This window comes from Stegodyphus dumicola, chromosome 6 (assembly GCF_044657685.1).
Source record: "Stegodyphus dumicola isolate Sdum_Otavi_A_Nest chromosome 6, ASM4465768v1".
Classification (NCBI taxonomy): Eukaryota; Metazoa; Arthropoda; class Arachnida; order Araneae; family Eresidae; genus Stegodyphus; species Stegodyphus dumicola.
Genome location: NC_140773.1, coordinates 119,812,848 through 119,830,140, shown reverse-complemented (window position 1 = coordinate 119,830,140; position 17,293 = coordinate 119,812,848). Strand labels below are relative to the sequence as shown.

The following is a 17,293-nucleotide window of genomic DNA, read 5'->3' as shown; positions in this document are numbered from 1 at the left end:
GACACGGTCGGTACTGATATTAAACAGTATAAGATACTCCAACGCAGCACGTAGAACAATATCCTAGTGACGAATGACGTAAGAATCAAGGAAGGTAATACCTAAACTTTCTTGGTACATGGTTACCACTATTCAATGAGTGGCGCCCCGGCACAGATGAACCAAAAAACGTTCTCAGATTCTTTGTTTTATAGTCACATACATAAAGCTTTGTAAAAATACAAGACAGTTCTTACGAAAACAAATTAAATAATAATCCCTGATACACATACATAACTTCATTGATTTCTACTGCTTAGAAACATTGCAAAAACCACGTGTTCATTAAAACGTGTTTGGAATTGCACATTTTAGCAACCGGTTTTCGTCTAATGTATAATAATGTTATTGACGTCTTCGTACCTCATACTGAAAGTTAATTTTGAGTGCAATGTTTTGCAGTTTGCAAATTCCATCCTCAGTTTTTCTTTCTGTATTTCAAAATTTCAGAGATTTTTTATTATCCAGAACATTATTTCAACAATACAATTAGAAAGAATTTTAACGCATGTTATTTTTACTTGATTCTCTAATAAGTGAGTTTTTGCTACTATTGCATTTATATTTTGGATTTCATCGCATGTGAATGAACTGATAAGTTCCCCTGCAGAATTCACTGCATTCGATTCACTTAATGGACTGCTAATTTTCATTGTGTTATCAGAATTAAATTCACGGTTAGTTTCTTTACTCAAATTTGAAAAACGTACTTGCTGTAAATAGTCATTTATATTGATATTATTATTGTAAATCTTAAAATTCGTAAATATTCTTATAAATATGAAATATTTTATCTCGTTTTCTGAGTCACATAATGAACTTAGTAGTTCCCATCTGTGGTATTTATTCAGTACTTAATTTATTGATAATCTGGTCATTCCATGACAGCTATTATATCTTATCAGGAATTAAAAACAGAGTTTCATAAAATTCATGTAATAATGAAAACATTATAAGCGATTTCTCAAATGTTTTGTGGCGATGTCTTTTCTTATTGCAGAATACATGCTTTAGCGCCTTTCATTATTGTGCGTCCGCAATGAATTCCTAATGATAATTGCAACTCATTAAAAATTTCACTATTTACGTGATTCCATATTTAATGATCAGATAAAGGTGATGATGACGATGCCTTAAAATATAAGACCCCGTTCAACTATTGTTGCTTTTTAATAAAATATAGTCACTGTGAAAATCACGTGTCCGCCAGTAACGAATTTTCGAAACTTTTTTTAGCAATTGCTGTTAAAATGAAATATAATGGTTTTTTTCTTCGTCGTACTTTGTAATAAATTTTTGGGAACGCCCTTTTTTGCCAGCGTGTGGGTGTCTTTCTGTACAAGTCTGTCTTATGGTTCTGACTCTTTGGATTATTTTTGCATTGAAATGTATAACAATAAGCAGTAAATATTTAAACGAATACTTTAACACAACTACAGTAACTTATACATTTATAAGAATTTCTTATTTTAGAGGCTGAAATTTTAGATTACGATATTAAATTTCGACTGTTATTTATATGTATTATTACTTGTGCTATTATAATTAACTAGTCAATTAATTTTAGTAACAAATATTATTTCCTCCTACATAAAAACTTACTTCAAGGTATATTTAATCATATTTCTGTAAGTACAAGAAAAACTCTATGTCCAATATATACTTGTCCAAATATTCTATGCGCTAACGCCATTTCTCTGAGCATCAAATATCCAACTGCCCTCTGTAACCTGTTCCTCTTAAGCAATATAAATTTATGAACCATAAACTAGAACTTTATAAATTACGTTGCTGGTATATAGATGCTATCACTGCCGTTAATAATTACGATAAAAGTGATAAAAACAACATCGAAGCAAATTATCTTGAACTACAAATTTATAATCTCGAAAATATTACCTTTTTGATAAAAAAAAATGGCTTTTCAGTTTCAAAACAAGTAACTAATTAGAAATCAAGTGACCCCAAAAATAATATTGCTAACACTATTATTAATCAAAAAATAATAAAAATTGTAATAAGAGTCAAGATTTTTATAAAAAGCGGAATTTAGTAATTAAAATGCTAAAATTTAACAAAATTCCACATAATTTCATAAAAAAAGACTTTTAGCTAGACTACAGTTCTCAATATCGAAATTAGTTTCATCATCAGACTGCCATTTCTCATTATACGCTACACCTAAGCCATTATGGCGTTATAGTCTGTAACATTTCTTAATAGATAACATTTCTTAACGCAGTTGAGTAGCCTTTTTTTTTTTTTTTTTTTTTTCAAAATTCTTACTTATTTTTAATTTACATTAGACTTTCTAATAATTGAATTCTTGCATTAGTTTCAATTTAGATTACAGGGTCTCATAATTTTATGTCTCTTTTATTAATTAAATGGGTCTACTTCATCTTAGTTAGAAGCTCTTAACATACCTATTTTAACATAATTCGTATCGAAATTTTTTTCATCTTTCTTACATCCTCCCATTATTTGAAATGTAATTAAATGCAGCTCACGAAATAAGGCATAAAACGTAATATGAATAGGTATTAAAAGCAAAACCGATATAACAAAATGACGCCTACGACATACAGAAGAAATATTTATTGAAGTAATCGGAAACTAGTGTTCTCGGTCAAAACCGTAAAAAACAACCTTATATTTAGCGTAGGTATAATGAAACACTCAATCGATTTCGAGGGCAGCTAAAGGTCCCTCCTCATCAGGAGAAAGAAATACATAGAAAGAAGAAAATAGGAATCACAGAAACACGTGGTGCTTATCAGCACTGCACGTCGTTATAACTAGATTTTTAATCAGAGTTGCACTGGCCGCCTACTTTTACTGAGCCAGGCTGTCTGATCAAGCATAAAGAAATATTAGCGAAGTTAAAATAGGGAGCGAGGGGCAAATGCACATTACGCTCAAAATCTGAACTTCAGATAATGGAAAGCAACCACTGAACGGATTTTTATACCCTCTGGTAGTACCAAGTGCGAGGAGGTAACGCCATCTATCGGCAAAAATAATTGAATTAAGACAGTAGAATTTTAAAGGCATTAGGAAGGACTGGATTGGACTTCAAATCATTAACTAAACTTTCTAAATCTTTGTGAATGTGAAAAGCCTCAAGAAAATCCAATTCGCCTATGGAAGAAGCCTTTTGGATGATTTTTGCAGACCCAAAATCAAAATTATGGTTAAAAGTCCAGCTATGATATGCTATTGAAGACTTGTTAATTTCCCCTTTTTTGACATAAGATTCATGTTCCTTGATACGAAACTTCAACGCTCTTTTTGGTTAGCCAATATATCTTAAACCACACTGACATGATATACTATAAATTCCCCAAGAATTCAAGACAGAAACGCAATCTTTTAGAATCGAAGGGTGAATTTTATTAATAGGGGAGAAACCGACTTGAAAATTGAATTTCTGGAGAATCCGTGCAATTTTATAGCTAACAGAAGGATAAAATGGAAGCACGACAAGGTCATTGATATTATTTCTAACAGTGGAATGTCTTCTTTGATGGGAATCTGAAAATTTTTTGACGGCTTTATCAATAATCACGGGAGAAAATCCACGGTCAATCGCAACTGCTCTCAAATAATTAAGTTCATTGGTAAGCAAAGATTCAGAGGAACAAACTTTTAGCGCGCGGAAAACATAATAGTAAAAAGAAGCCATTTTTTGCTTAACAAGGTGGCATGACTTGGCATGGGGTGGTAAACAAACTGCAAAGGGTTCACGGTACACAGTGGTGCTAAAATCGGTTTCATTGCGGATTATAAGAATATCGAGGAAGGGGAGGGAATTGTTGGATTCAATTTCAAGAGTGAATTGGATGGCTGGATCAATTGAATTCATAATAGATAGAATCTCGGATAAATCCTCTTTATAACCGTCAAAAAGTGCGAAAGTGTCGTCAACATACCGAATCCAAAGACGAAAAGATAGTTTATCAAATAATTTCATCTCAAAATAGTGCATATAAATGTCAGCAAGTACCGGACTGAGAGGATTACCCATAGCCAATCCTTCAACTTGACGAAAATATGCATTTTGGAAAACAAAGTGGGTTTGACTTAGAGAAACTTTAGTAAGCGAAACCAACTCATTAATTTCAGTATGTGTGAAGTGAAATTCCCGAAGCCTAGTTTCAAGACAATTTAGTGCTCCTTCGACCGGAACATTAGTAAACAATGATTTGACATCAAATGAAACCATAATGGAACGAAGTGGGGAAATATTTTTAAGTTTATCAATGACTTCAACAGAATTTTTTACAGTGTGAATATTGTTAGCAAGTAGAGGAGAAAATCTGGAAACTAAATATTTGGCCAAAGGATATGAAGCAGTACCTATGTTGGAAACAATTGGTCGAAAAGGAATACCGGTTTTGTGGACTTTTGGAAGAGCATAAAGTCTAGCGCAATTAGTAATAGGCGGAATAAGTGATTTCTTCAACTGAGTTGGCAGAATGTGGGAAGATTTAATAGCACTTTTTACTTTCATGAGGTCCGAAATTGAAGGATCTTTAGGGATCGAGCAGTATGGGCCTTCATTTATCAATTTAGAGACTCCAGTAATATATATGTGTTTGTCCATAACAACGATCTGTCCGCCCTTATCAGCTTTAGAGATAATGATATTAGTATCAGAATTACTTTCACGTAAGATCTCATTTTCCTTTTTGCTAAGATTAGAACCCAAAGATTTATTGTTAAAATTAACGTTATGAGTAATTAGGTGGCGGATTGTATCCTTCTGCGTTTCCGAAATTTTGGAGAATTTAAAGGCTTTCTCTATAGGGGCGATGATTTGAGGAATTGAAGGTTTAGATGTCTTTGAAAAGTTGAAATTATATTTTAATACTTTTAACTGATCCTCCGAAAGATTCCTATTGGAGATATTAACGATGGAGTTAACGTTTACAGTGGGAAGATCAGCTAGATAATTGGGACTATCCGACAGGTGTGTGAGTTTTTGGAATTTAGAAATGAGCACATTTTTATGCCGTTGACAAACGGTATCGGTTCTAGACCAGGATGTATGTTCAAATGAGGAAACATTTTCAGTGGAATTAGCAATTTTTAAATGGAGGTAACTCATGAAACTTCGGACCTCATGAAAGTAAAAAGTGCTATTAAATCTTCCCACATTCTGCCAACTCAGTTGAAGAAATCACTTATTCCGCCTATTACTAATTGCGCTAGACTTTATGCTCTTCCAAAAGTCCACAAAACCGGTATTCCTTTTCGACCAATTGTTTCCAACATAGGTACTGCTTCATATCCTTTGGCCAAATATTTAGTTTCCAGATTTTCTCCTCTACTTGATAACAATATTCACACTGTAAAAAATTCTGTTGAAGTCATTGATAAACTTAAAAATATTTCCCCACTTCGTTCCATTATGGTTTCATTTGATGTCAAATCATTGTTTACTAATGTTCCGGTCGAAGGAGCACTAAATTGTCTTGAAACTAGGCTTCGGGAATTTCACTTCACACATACTGAAATTAATGAGTTGGTTTCGCTTACTAAAGTTTCTCTAAGTCAAACCCACTTTGTTTTCCAAAATGCATATTTTCGTCAAGTTGAAGGATTGGCTATGGGTAATCCTCTCAGTCCGGTACTTGCTGACATTTATATGCACTATTTTGAGATGAAATTATTTGATAAATTATCTTTTCGTCTTTGGATTCGGTATGTTGACGACACTTTCGCACTTTTTGACGGTTATAAAGAGGATTTATCCGAGATTCTATCTATTATGAATTCAATTGATCCAGCCATCCAATTCACTCTTGAAATTGAATCCAACAATTCCCTCCCCTTCCTCGATATTCTTATAATCCGCAATGAAACCGATTTTAGCACCACTGTGTACCGTAAACCCTCTGCAGTTTGTTTACCACCCCATGCCAAGTCATGCCACCCTGTTAAGCAAAAAATGGCTTCTTTTTACTATTATGTTTTCCGCGCGCTAAAAGTTTGTTCCTCTGAATCTTTGGTTACCAATGAACTTAATTATTTGAGAGCAGTTGCGATTGACCGTGGATTTTCTCCCGTGATTATTGATAAAGCCGTCAAAAAATTTTCAGATTCCCATCAAAGAAGACATTCCACTGTTAGAAATAATATCAATGACCTTGTCGTGCTTCCATTTTATCCTTCTGTTAGCTATAAAATTGCACGGATTCTCCAGAAATTCAATTCTCAAGTCGGTTTCTCCCCTATTAATAAAATTCACCCTTCGATTCTAAAAGATTGCGTTTCTGTCTTGAATTCTTGGGGAATTTATAGTATATCATGTCAGTGTGGTTTAAGATATATTGGCCAACCAAAAAGAGCGTTGAAGTTTCGTATCAAGGAACATGAATCTTATGTCAAAAAAGGGGAAATTAACAAGTCTTCAATAGCGTATCATAGCTGGACTTTTAACCATAATTTTGATTTTGGGTCTGCAAAAATCATCCAAAAGGCTTCTTCCATAGGCGAATTGGATTTTCTTGAGGCTTTTCACATTCACAAAGATTTAGAAAGTTTAGTTAATGATTTGAAGTCCAATCCAGTCCTTCCTAATGCCTTTAAAATTCTACTGTCTTAATTCAATTATTTTTGCCGATAGATGGCGTTACCTCCTCGCACTTGGTACTACCAGAGGGTATAAAAATCCGTTCAGTGGTTGCTTTCCATTATTTGAAGTTCAGATTTTGAGCGTAATGTGCATTTGCCCCTCGCTGCCTATTTTAACTTCGCTAATATTTCTTTATGCTTGATCAGACAGCCTGGCTCAGTAAAAGTAGGCGGCCAGTGCAACTCTGATTAAAAATCTAGTTATAACGACGTGCAGTGCTGATAAGCACCACGTGTTTCTGTGATTCCTATTTTCTTCTTTGTATGTATTTTTTTCTCTTGATGAGGAGGGACCTTTAGCTGCCCTCGAAATCGATTGAGTGTTTCATTATACCTACGCTAAATATAAGGTTGTTTTTTACGGTTTTGATTGTCACATTAGCGTGTTTCTCTTCTAGTCTAGTGTTCTCGGATTTGCAAAACAAATGGAATTTAATGGATAAAGAGAAAGACAAACATCTGCGAATAATTAAATTTTGTATCAATTCAGTTTGACAGGTTTTTCGCTTAAATCGAAAAAAGGAGTGGGAATTTATTACTTGCTTTATCTTATATAAAAAACTCGAAATATTACAGTAACTTAATTGCTCAAACTATTACATTTTTAGTTCAAAAGGGCAATTTGCCCTGAAGGACTATTATTTTCGTTTTGGAATTTTACCGTTGGTTCACTATAAATGTCCGAGTCACTTTTTAAACTATCGTCACTAAATATTATAGCCCTATATTATATTTAAACAATTAAATAATGAAGAATCTGCATAAATGTATATATGTTTCTTGCATTGTGATAAAACAACGGTACCTGGAGCCATCTAATTTTGAATAACGTAGGTTTCCATCCTAATATGGGGCCCACTAGCGACCGAGCGGTAAAGTCGCTGAACCTTGGTAGTTTGGTCCGAGGTTCGAATCCCGCGAACGGGCTGGCTGCAGGGCGCCTTCGTAGTTTTCCGCGTGTGTAAAGTGTATACGAGCCCGTTTCCTTTAGAAAGCCCTCAACGAAGGTATTATTCCCTTAGACTAGAGTGTGCTTTACCGTGATTAAATAAACCAAACCAAACCATCCGATTATGGGCATCTGGAAGCCCAAATTTGTAATTTGTTTTATTTATCTATTTCATATTTTTAAAACTTTGATGATTAACAAACTCAGCGATTTAAAAGTGAAGAAGGCAACGCTCAACAAACAACAACAACAAAAAAAAAAGCACTTTTTATCTTCAGCTCGCGAAACTGTGTGTCAGAAATTCTAAAGGTATGCTCATTTTAAAATTATTTTGCGATATTGCAGTTGAACTGAATTTTATGGCTTAAATGCCAAGATCATGATATTTAATAATTAAAGGTAATACATAAAACGTTCCTTTGGACGTAATTTAAAATCTGAAAAATTTCAGATAATAAATAAAAAATAAATAATAAAATTTCAGATTTTACTCGATCTATATATTTATAGATTCCAATCATATGTCATAAAAGTGCATTAAACGTGAGTGCCCATTTTTAATAAGGAGGTAAACAAAATACTAAATTTAACTTGCGCCTAGTCTCTAACCGCGTATTTTAATTTGGGCATTACGTTTTCCATCCTAAAATTAGTAACTGCTAGTAATGAATTGCTCTAAGCTGCTGCGTTATTTAAAAATTAGTCTGTGTTATATGATGGGTATTTCCACTTACCATTACAAAGCTGCAGTAACTACTTATTGATTGACGCTTAGTCATTTCAAGTTAATCCCTGTCGTACGATACTTATATAAAGCTCATGACGCAGATAGTTACCTAACTCTTCAGGCAATAATTAATTTAAATTTACTACACGAAACCTTGGCATTAACCAACTGTTAAATAAAACTAATAAAGAAATCTTTCGTTTAGCTGAACTGTAATAAACTAAATAAAAACTAAACCATTAGGAACCAAGCTTTCATCTTGAGCACGTAGTATTCTTTTTCTCATTTCGCTACTGCCAAAATACTGATTCAAATATACTAAAAAAATCTATATGGACCTATACGGTACCTATGTATTTCTTGAAAAACTTGCATGCTTATTGCGCCTTATTTGTCTATTATTTATTTGTCTATTTTTACTTAAAAGATATTTATTAAGAAAAATAGACAAATATTAGAACAGCCATACCTTCAACTATATTTTATGCATCTACACGTCTTCAAGGTCTAAAATACGGAATCAGGTACATAATGTAAACTGTCTTTGACAAAGCAAGGCATAACGCTCCAATTGTAACTCTTCATTGTATAATGTAATTGCCAATGTATAGGCTACACTAGGTAAAGGTGTACGTGGTGCTGTACTGATTAACCCAAATGATAAAGGGACAAGGCCCACGTACTCATCGCTTACAATCATCATGCACAATTTGCAGAATAACAAGAGTTTAGAGTGTTATGCTCTTTGGAAACAATCCTGATCTCTCGTCTTCTTCTACTGATGTTTTTCCGATCTTTGACTGCGTGCGCCACTCAAAATACCTTGAACTATTCATTGCAGCATGGCCGTATACTTGCTGAATGATGTCAAGAGTCTTTGTGGGGTATTTGCTAGTTTTACATATAATTTCACGTTCGCTTGTTCTTTTAGCTTACTGTCCATGATAAAATCACAGATATTGTAACGCATGTGGTCAGAATAGCACTATCTGGACAACTCTTGATGTACAGAGGACGATGTCTCTTGGCACATTGACTTGTGAAGATCGGTCTTCTCTGTGCCTGCGCCATGTGTTCTCGGACTGCTATCGAGCTACGTTTAGCATGTTACAGATATAGTCTTGATAACACTTTGTTTTTTGTTTTTTCTTTTTTTAATTACAGCATAGAATATATTTGATTTCGTCCCTTTCCATAAAAATTAAATATTTTCCCAATTTTATCAACACCCAAAGAAAGAAATAACTGATTTTTCAAACGAAATTCTGCGAAATGATTTCATAAGAGTGCGGTGAAACCCCTGATGGAGCATCATGGTATTCAGCGATTGAGATCTCACATTTACAAAAGCTATGGCTTGTAGCAAAGTAAATTTGTAATTATCTTTTTGCTGCTTAGAAATGTTTTGATAATTCTAATTGATCAAAATACACTCAGTACCTAAGTAGAGGCCATCGTCGAGTGTGGTACATTGTAAATCCGAAGAATTCTTAAACCCAATTTATAAGCCAGTTTTAGCCATTTGTATCATGATTTCTCCCTCTAAAAAACTTCAAATCTTTTGCATACCGAAGTTTTTAAATACACTCATTTCCGAAATTTGTTACACATTTGCGTATAGCTTAGATGTCAAACTTTAGTGGTTCCATAAATAATTCTTTTTACAAGAATAAGGGAAATAAGGAATGAAATCTGATACGTTTTGTTTGTGATAAGAGCGACGATATTCTTGCAGTTATTTACAAAAACTGATAATTTAAGACTAGGAAATTCAATTCTGATTATTAATAACGCGATTACAAATGTGACGCGAAACCGTTTTACAGACCAGTTCGTCGTAGTTTTGAACAAAGAAGAAAGTTTCTGTTCTGTAATTCAATAACGTAAAAAATTCTAAACTGGACCAAAATTATAAATATTTGGAAACCGATCTCCATCTCCCTGAAAGCTAATTTATATGCATTGAGTACTTTTTTCTCATCACTGCCATTTTTAACATAGGTAATGTGATGTGATGTATTTAATTATGGCAAAGCACACTAGGGCTATCTGCCTAAGGGGAGGGATGCCTTTCGTGGAGGACTTTCTAAGGGAAACTGGCTCGTATACACGTTACACATGGGGAAAACCACGAAAACGCCCATGCAGCCAGCCCGTTCGCGGGATTCGAACCTCGGACCGAACTACCAGTGTTCAGCGACTTTACCGCTCGGCCGCTGGTGGGCTTTAACATAGGTAAAATATAGTCATTGAGCTCACACGATTTAAAAATACTTTGATTTGATAAATTGCCCTCCCGCATTCTTTTAAATGTTGAGATAGAACTTACCTCAGTGCAGCTAAGAAATAAATATTTTGCGTTACAAAATACTTTATGGACGTATATTCACATTTTATTACGTGATTAACACATTCAGTTAAGCATCTAACACTAAAATGTAATTTTTTTTTATTATCTGGAAAACGATATCGAATTCCTCAGTATTAAAAAATTGAAATATGGCTTCTAGCAAAATACAAACCTGAGACTCCAGTATCTATGAATATTCGAAACAGTGTATAATTTTCTGTGGATTACGGGCTCGGTAGCATCGCAACTGATAATTCATCATCGCTTGTTTTACTAAATTCTTTTCCATATAACTCATGTGTAGATAAGTCACTTAAATTTTACTTTCAAATACAAATTTCAAGCGAAAATAACGTTTCATTCAATCTATAAGAAATATAGGTCGTGTAAGCGGCCAATTTAGAATTTTTTGTTTCATGTGTCTCAGTCCAAACACGGCTTGCTTCAAAAGATTTTCTACAAGAACGATTATATATAAAGTGAGAAACTAAAGTCGTCTACTAATATGACATCTAATAATTCTTATTTTATTTTATTTAAGTTTATTTAAGTTTATTATATTTAGAAAATATTATTACTAATAATATTATTATATAAATTTTCTACTAAATAGTATTAAAATAAATTGATGTTGGAATTTAATTGGTATCATAATGCATGGTAAAGGATATAATATATTTTAAAATTTTAGGAATGTTAGAATATTTATATTAATACATTATTACTTAATAAATTGAATGTAAGACAATTAAGTAGCAGTGAGAAAAAAATGGAAAAGTAGCTTTATCGAGAAAGTCACTGAATATTTGGCGAAAATATGCCAGTCTTATATATATATTTGCAAGGATTGGAGTAACTTTAAGGACAAAACGATCATCTGCCTCAGAAGGGATGTCTTTGCAGAACAAGTGGTTCATAATCACGTTTCTAGCAGTTTCCCAGACTCCATGCTTAATCAAATGAACAGATGTTTACAATATCATATTAAGTAACACAACATGGCATGGAGTGAAAAAATGCAGATATTAGGTTTGCAGTGAGATTGCATTTGACAAACATGTGTAATTTAATAGTAATATATAATAATTGAAGCAGTAATGAAGTTATTTTATCAAACGCAGATAAAAAACATCATAAAAACATAATCTGTCGCTATACTGGAGGCAGTAATCTATTTAAAATATAACTTTAAAATATTTATCTTGCATATAATAAGTTTCATTTTTTAAAGCATTGTTCAAATAATATCTGCTCGTTTCTTGGCGGGAAATAGAAAATATATGAAAGCATGGATTTAAGATACAACTTAAGACTTTTTTTCGACGCGTGTAAAAAGCATTTGCTCTGCATACTTTAAAATCAGGAAAATTTAAGTTGGAAAGAAGAACTGGAAAAATTTTAAGATATTCTCCATAGAAATTTCCAAACATCATTCGGAACCTTAATCATTAAAATTTTTATAATTTCATGAACAATAGTGCAGCTAATATTATTTTAAAACAATCAAGAATAACACGTTATTAACGTAGATGGAAATATACGTATAAGTAACATCATAACGAATAATAATTACAAAATAATTGATAATACAGCATTTCAAGGAGCTCGAAAATAGAGGAATACTTTCTAAATACAATACATTAACTTGTGCTAAATGATGCAATGCATTTTATCATTAGAACATGTATAGCATTGTTTATTTTAAAAAGGTAAATATCCATGTCTAGTATATTATATCTCACATTCTTAACGTAATGTTTTCACATGCTATTATCATTCCACAGCTATTTTAAAATACCGGCGCATTGTGTAATACTAGATATAATATTTACTAGTTAACCTGATTATAGCTTTCTCTAAATTCTCCCGTAAAAGATGCAAACTTTTAAATAATGATCCTCACAAGAAAAAAAAATCGAAATATTACCGGTATTGTAAAAACCTGAAATCATCTGTCATGCAGTATTAAATGTATAATTCTCATCCTCTTATTTAATGAACAGGTGTTTAAAATAGGACATATAATTAGTGACCTGGTTAAACAATGGGGATCAGAGAATACATTTAGACATTAATTTGGAATGCGACTTATTGCTATGAGATAGTTAGCCAAATCAAAATATTTTACAATCATTCTCCAAAACTGCAAGAATTTTAAAATAAGAAATATGTGTTTATAATTAAGAAACAGCAGCAAAAAACATATGTTCGTGGTTTATATGTTTCAAACGTCTGTAATATTTAGTCACTTAAAAGTAAAATAGGTCTTTATTTTTTAATCTGTTATTTTTTGTATTTATTTAACATTTTTGGTAAAGTATGATTTGTAAAAATTGATTACATTTAACGTAAAGAATTTAATTTACAAAAATACAGACTTAAATCAAAACAAATTAAAATAGTAAACTGTGAACTAAAATTATTCAAAGAAAAATAAGAATTTTATAAGGAAACGAAAATAATATTTACGGATTTACTGAACTTCTTAATATTTAAATTCGAAATCAAAATTTAAAAATTTTTTGTTACTTTTTAATCATTAAAAACAACGCAGTTCTTTATATCAATAATCTTTTATAAATTTATTGACGAAATTTTCAGCCTCTGACATCAAACGTTTCAATATTTTTCATGCATGCATTTTGAAAATATATTAAATATAACTATTTGAAATACTGATTTAAGGTTTTTGTTATTTTTAAAAATGACCAATGAAACCCTGCATTGATAAAAATTCGAAAAATATCAATTAAGTTCCAAGATTTAAAATAATGTACTACTCTCACTTTTATGTATTTTTATATATTTGTGCTTAATATTTTATGCATGCTTTAATACTTTGAATTTAAATAACAAATTCAAATGTACGAATTTAATGCGCATTTAGATATTTTAATTTTATATAATAATAGAAATATCTAAACAGATTTTTTAAAGTATTCAAAATATTTCTTATGCTTCGTAAAAAAAAATAATTTTGCTTTTGTAAATACTCCATGTGAAATAAAAGGCAGTGAGCTTATGCATTTATTTTAGTTTCGAAAGGAAAGCCACGTTTTGTTTTTATTTTATTTAATTTTTAAAGATTTGAAGAAACTCTAGAAAAATTATAATTTTTTTGGACTGAAGTGTAACGTTTATTAAATAACTGAAACCTCAGCTAGAAAATTTCAAGAATTACGCAAGCACCACTCGAAACTTTACAGATCCCCACAGATATTTACACAGATATCATTATTAAATACCCATCAGACTGAACAGAATGAGCTGTCACAGGAATCACAAATACTTACCAGCTTTTGCAGCGGCGGTACACAAATCCAGTTTAAACCAAAATAGAACCATCCAATTCAATATCATTCCGATATTTTTTTTAAACAGGTGTTAAAATACCTTCTTTATCCACATCAAAGGCCACCCAGTTTCCATTAAGGTTTTAGCTTACAGAAACCATGTGAGGTTTCAGCATTTATATGAAGGAAAAATCAATTCTTTTGTGTAAATAAATTCACCCACACAGATAAAATGTTTAGAGAAAAACAATTGTTATTTTTGTTAACAGAGTGTTTCTGAAAGTGTTTATTTTGATGTCTCTGATATAGCAGTTCAGCTAAAACGTCTGAAGTTAAATTTAACTGCCACCCTTACTTCAAATCGTGCGGTTCCATCAGCGAACAGCAGAATACTGAACGAGATGCTGAGGTTACAGGGAAGTTACTTTCCTGATGAAAGGAATCGCCAATTTAAGAAGAGTCGCCAACGGACGACTTTTCATCGCCAAAAATATTACATCTGATTTATCTGCTCGTCGCTCAATGACAGAGCGTGTCAATTGAGAATCTTTAGTGAATGAATTTTCAACTCACCTTATTTTAAAATATTTGTATAAATTCGGGCTTGACAGTAAAAGGCATGCTGAGAGGATTAAAAATTTGTTTATGAGTCGAAGTAAGGAGAAACTCCGATAAAAATACACTGCGGAGGGTATTTCTTTCTTAAATCTTTTAGGGATTTCATCACTTAAGTAGATCACGTGGAGAATGCACATTTGAAATTAAGAATAGGTACGAGAAAAAAGAATTATTGTAAATTATTTCTATCAGGATTCAGTGTATACATTCCAAATTAGTAAAACCATTCTACTTAAATACTTGACGAACAAGTATCTCTGTTTCCTCTTTTTTTTTTTTTTTTTTTTTTATTTAGACCATTAGCGGCCGAGCGGTAAAATCGCTGAGCACTGGTAATTCGACTTGGATGAAATTGTCGGCAAATTCTCGGATAGGCTGCATGAGAGTTTTATGGCTTTTCTCATGCACATGTGAATGTTAGTAAATTTTTGATAAAAACGTCATCCGCAGTAGTATTCATCCCTTTAAGCTGATGGATTTCGTATATATTACCGTAATATAATCCAGTCCAAATTATTACTGAATGAAGATTTATTTATTAAATTAGAGAAACGTAGAGTAGAATTAAAAGAGCAATGCCTTTACAGAGTTTTTTTAAAAGGAAAAAAAACTGGCTAGTATGCACTTTGAAGAGAAAAGGAAACAGCAAAAACTATGAAAATGTTCATGCAGCCAGCTAATTCCGCTGGGACTCGAACCTGGGTCTACAAAATTTGGCTGCGTTCGTTCCCGTCAGTTATAGGACTATTTGGAACGTAAACCACATAAAAGATATTTGCCTAAGGATAATTTTGTGACCTATGAGCCAAACCGTCTAATACTTTGACTAGCTATATCTGAGGGAAGTCACCTTTTCACACATGCAAACCAGGCCATTCACTGAAATTCAAATCTCAGTACAACTGTCAAAACCCATTTTTCCTAACAACTCAGCCGTTGTTATGCTACTGATTTCATGATAACGAGACGGTTAGGTTATTTGAATATGACAAGGTACACAAATACTTAAGGGAATTGATGCCTTCATGGAAGACTTCTGAAGGTAAGTTGCTCGAAGTCATATTACACTTAGGGTAAACTACAAGAAATAAATCTTTGCAGGCAGCCCATTTGCTTGAGCGTGAATCCGGGTCGATCTACTAGAATTCAATGGCCTTAAACACTCACTATTGGTGGGGCCTTATACACTCGTTATCATAAATTAAGGAAAAATCACAAAAATAGCGATAACTCCCTCAAACATAAGCCAAAACATGTAAAATTTAAATATGTTGCCAAGTAAGAGTAGCTGAGTGAAACTCCAATACGCAAATTAGTGGCACTGCACTCTGAGTACGTCATCTGTGAGGATAAAAAAAAGTCCATGTTTAAGAGCAAACCCACATGTTGCACTGTGATAGTGACATCAGAAATCTGAGATAGCCAATTCGTAACAATGACCTCGAGGCATCATTTGCCTGCAGAACTACGATGGAAAGCCATTGGGAAACTAGAGGCAGAATAAAGTCAAACAGAAGTGGCCAGATGGCTAAATGTGAGTCCTTCTGTAGTTCATAGACTTTGGAGGCAATTTCAAATCGCAGATTCGGCGCCTAGGAGGTTCAGACAAGGACGGTCAATTGCTACGACGAGCGCTGATGACCGATATTTGACATTATGTGCACTCAGGAATAGAAACGCTACACCGACTCTTCTTAGATCCTCCCTTGCTGCAAGCACCAGAAGTACTGTACGTCAACTGTACCAACGTCAACTGTACGTAGAAAGCGTCACGAAGGTGGTATGTATGCGAGGCGAACAACCATTTCCGTGCTGCTCAAGACACGCCGTAGGAGGGACCGTTTGCAGTAGGCACGACAACATGTCCACTGGACGCCTGAGCAGTGGAGGGCTATTCTCTTTACGAATGAGTCCATGTTTAGTCTAGAACGCGATAGTAGGCATTATTTGATATGGAGAGAACCTGGAACCCGTTATCATCCGTCAAAACATCCGTGAAAGAGAAAGAGTGAGTTTTTTGGCACAAAAACCAATGATGATTATTATGCGCCTCCGTGAAAGAGATGCATACGGAAGTGGCAGTGCCTGTGTTTGGGGTGGCATCTCTTTGGGTGGACGCACAGACCTCCCTGCTTTTCCAAGGAGAACCATGAATGCTCATGTTTATAAAGATGACATCCTTGATGCTTATGTGCGTCCATATGCCGGGGGAATAGGTGATACTTTCCTGTTACAGGACGACAATGCAAGACCACACAGGGCTCGTATCGTATATGATTATCTTCAACACGAAACAATTATGCGCATGGAGTGGCCAGCTCGATCCCCGAGCTTGAAACCTATCGAGCACGTTTGAGATGCTTTAGGGAGACTTTTAGCTGCTCACAATCCGCCCCCTTAGACCCTTACCGGGATTGCAACTTCTTCGGCTCTCGCTTCCTGTGGAACTGATAGACCGCATAATTGAAAGCATCACAGATCGCTGAATGTGCTGCATTGCTTCTAGAGGCAATGCAGCACCTTTCCTGTCCTGTCCTGCTTCTAGAGGCGATTATATTCCATATTGAAGGTACTTTTACTATAGCAAACTGACATCTTTGATTTGTTAATTTTATATATGTTCTAATTTCTATGCTACCATAATTGTCTGGTAATTTCTTTTTATGTTATTTGATACC

General features: G+C 33.5%; 1 protein-coding gene across 2 annotated transcripts in view; it reads right to left on the bottom strand.

Annotated features, from left to right (window-relative positions):
• The window catches only part of LOC118183273 (adhesion molecule nephrin-like), a 714,613-nt gene extending 700,249 nt beyond the window's left edge, over positions 1-14,364 (bottom strand). Inside the window, exon 1 of one of the 2 annotated variants that reach the window (XM_085818853.1) lies at positions 13,998-14,364. In XM_085818853.1, the coding sequence (XP_085674979.1) occupies positions 13,998-14,064 (67 nt within the window). In that variant the 5' untranslated portion in view covers positions 14,065-14,364. The remainder of the gene's footprint in view (positions 1-13,997) is intronic. The other variant, XM_085818851.1, reaches the window with a different exon arrangement.
• Between the last annotated feature and the right edge of the window lie 2,929 nt (positions 14,365-17,293).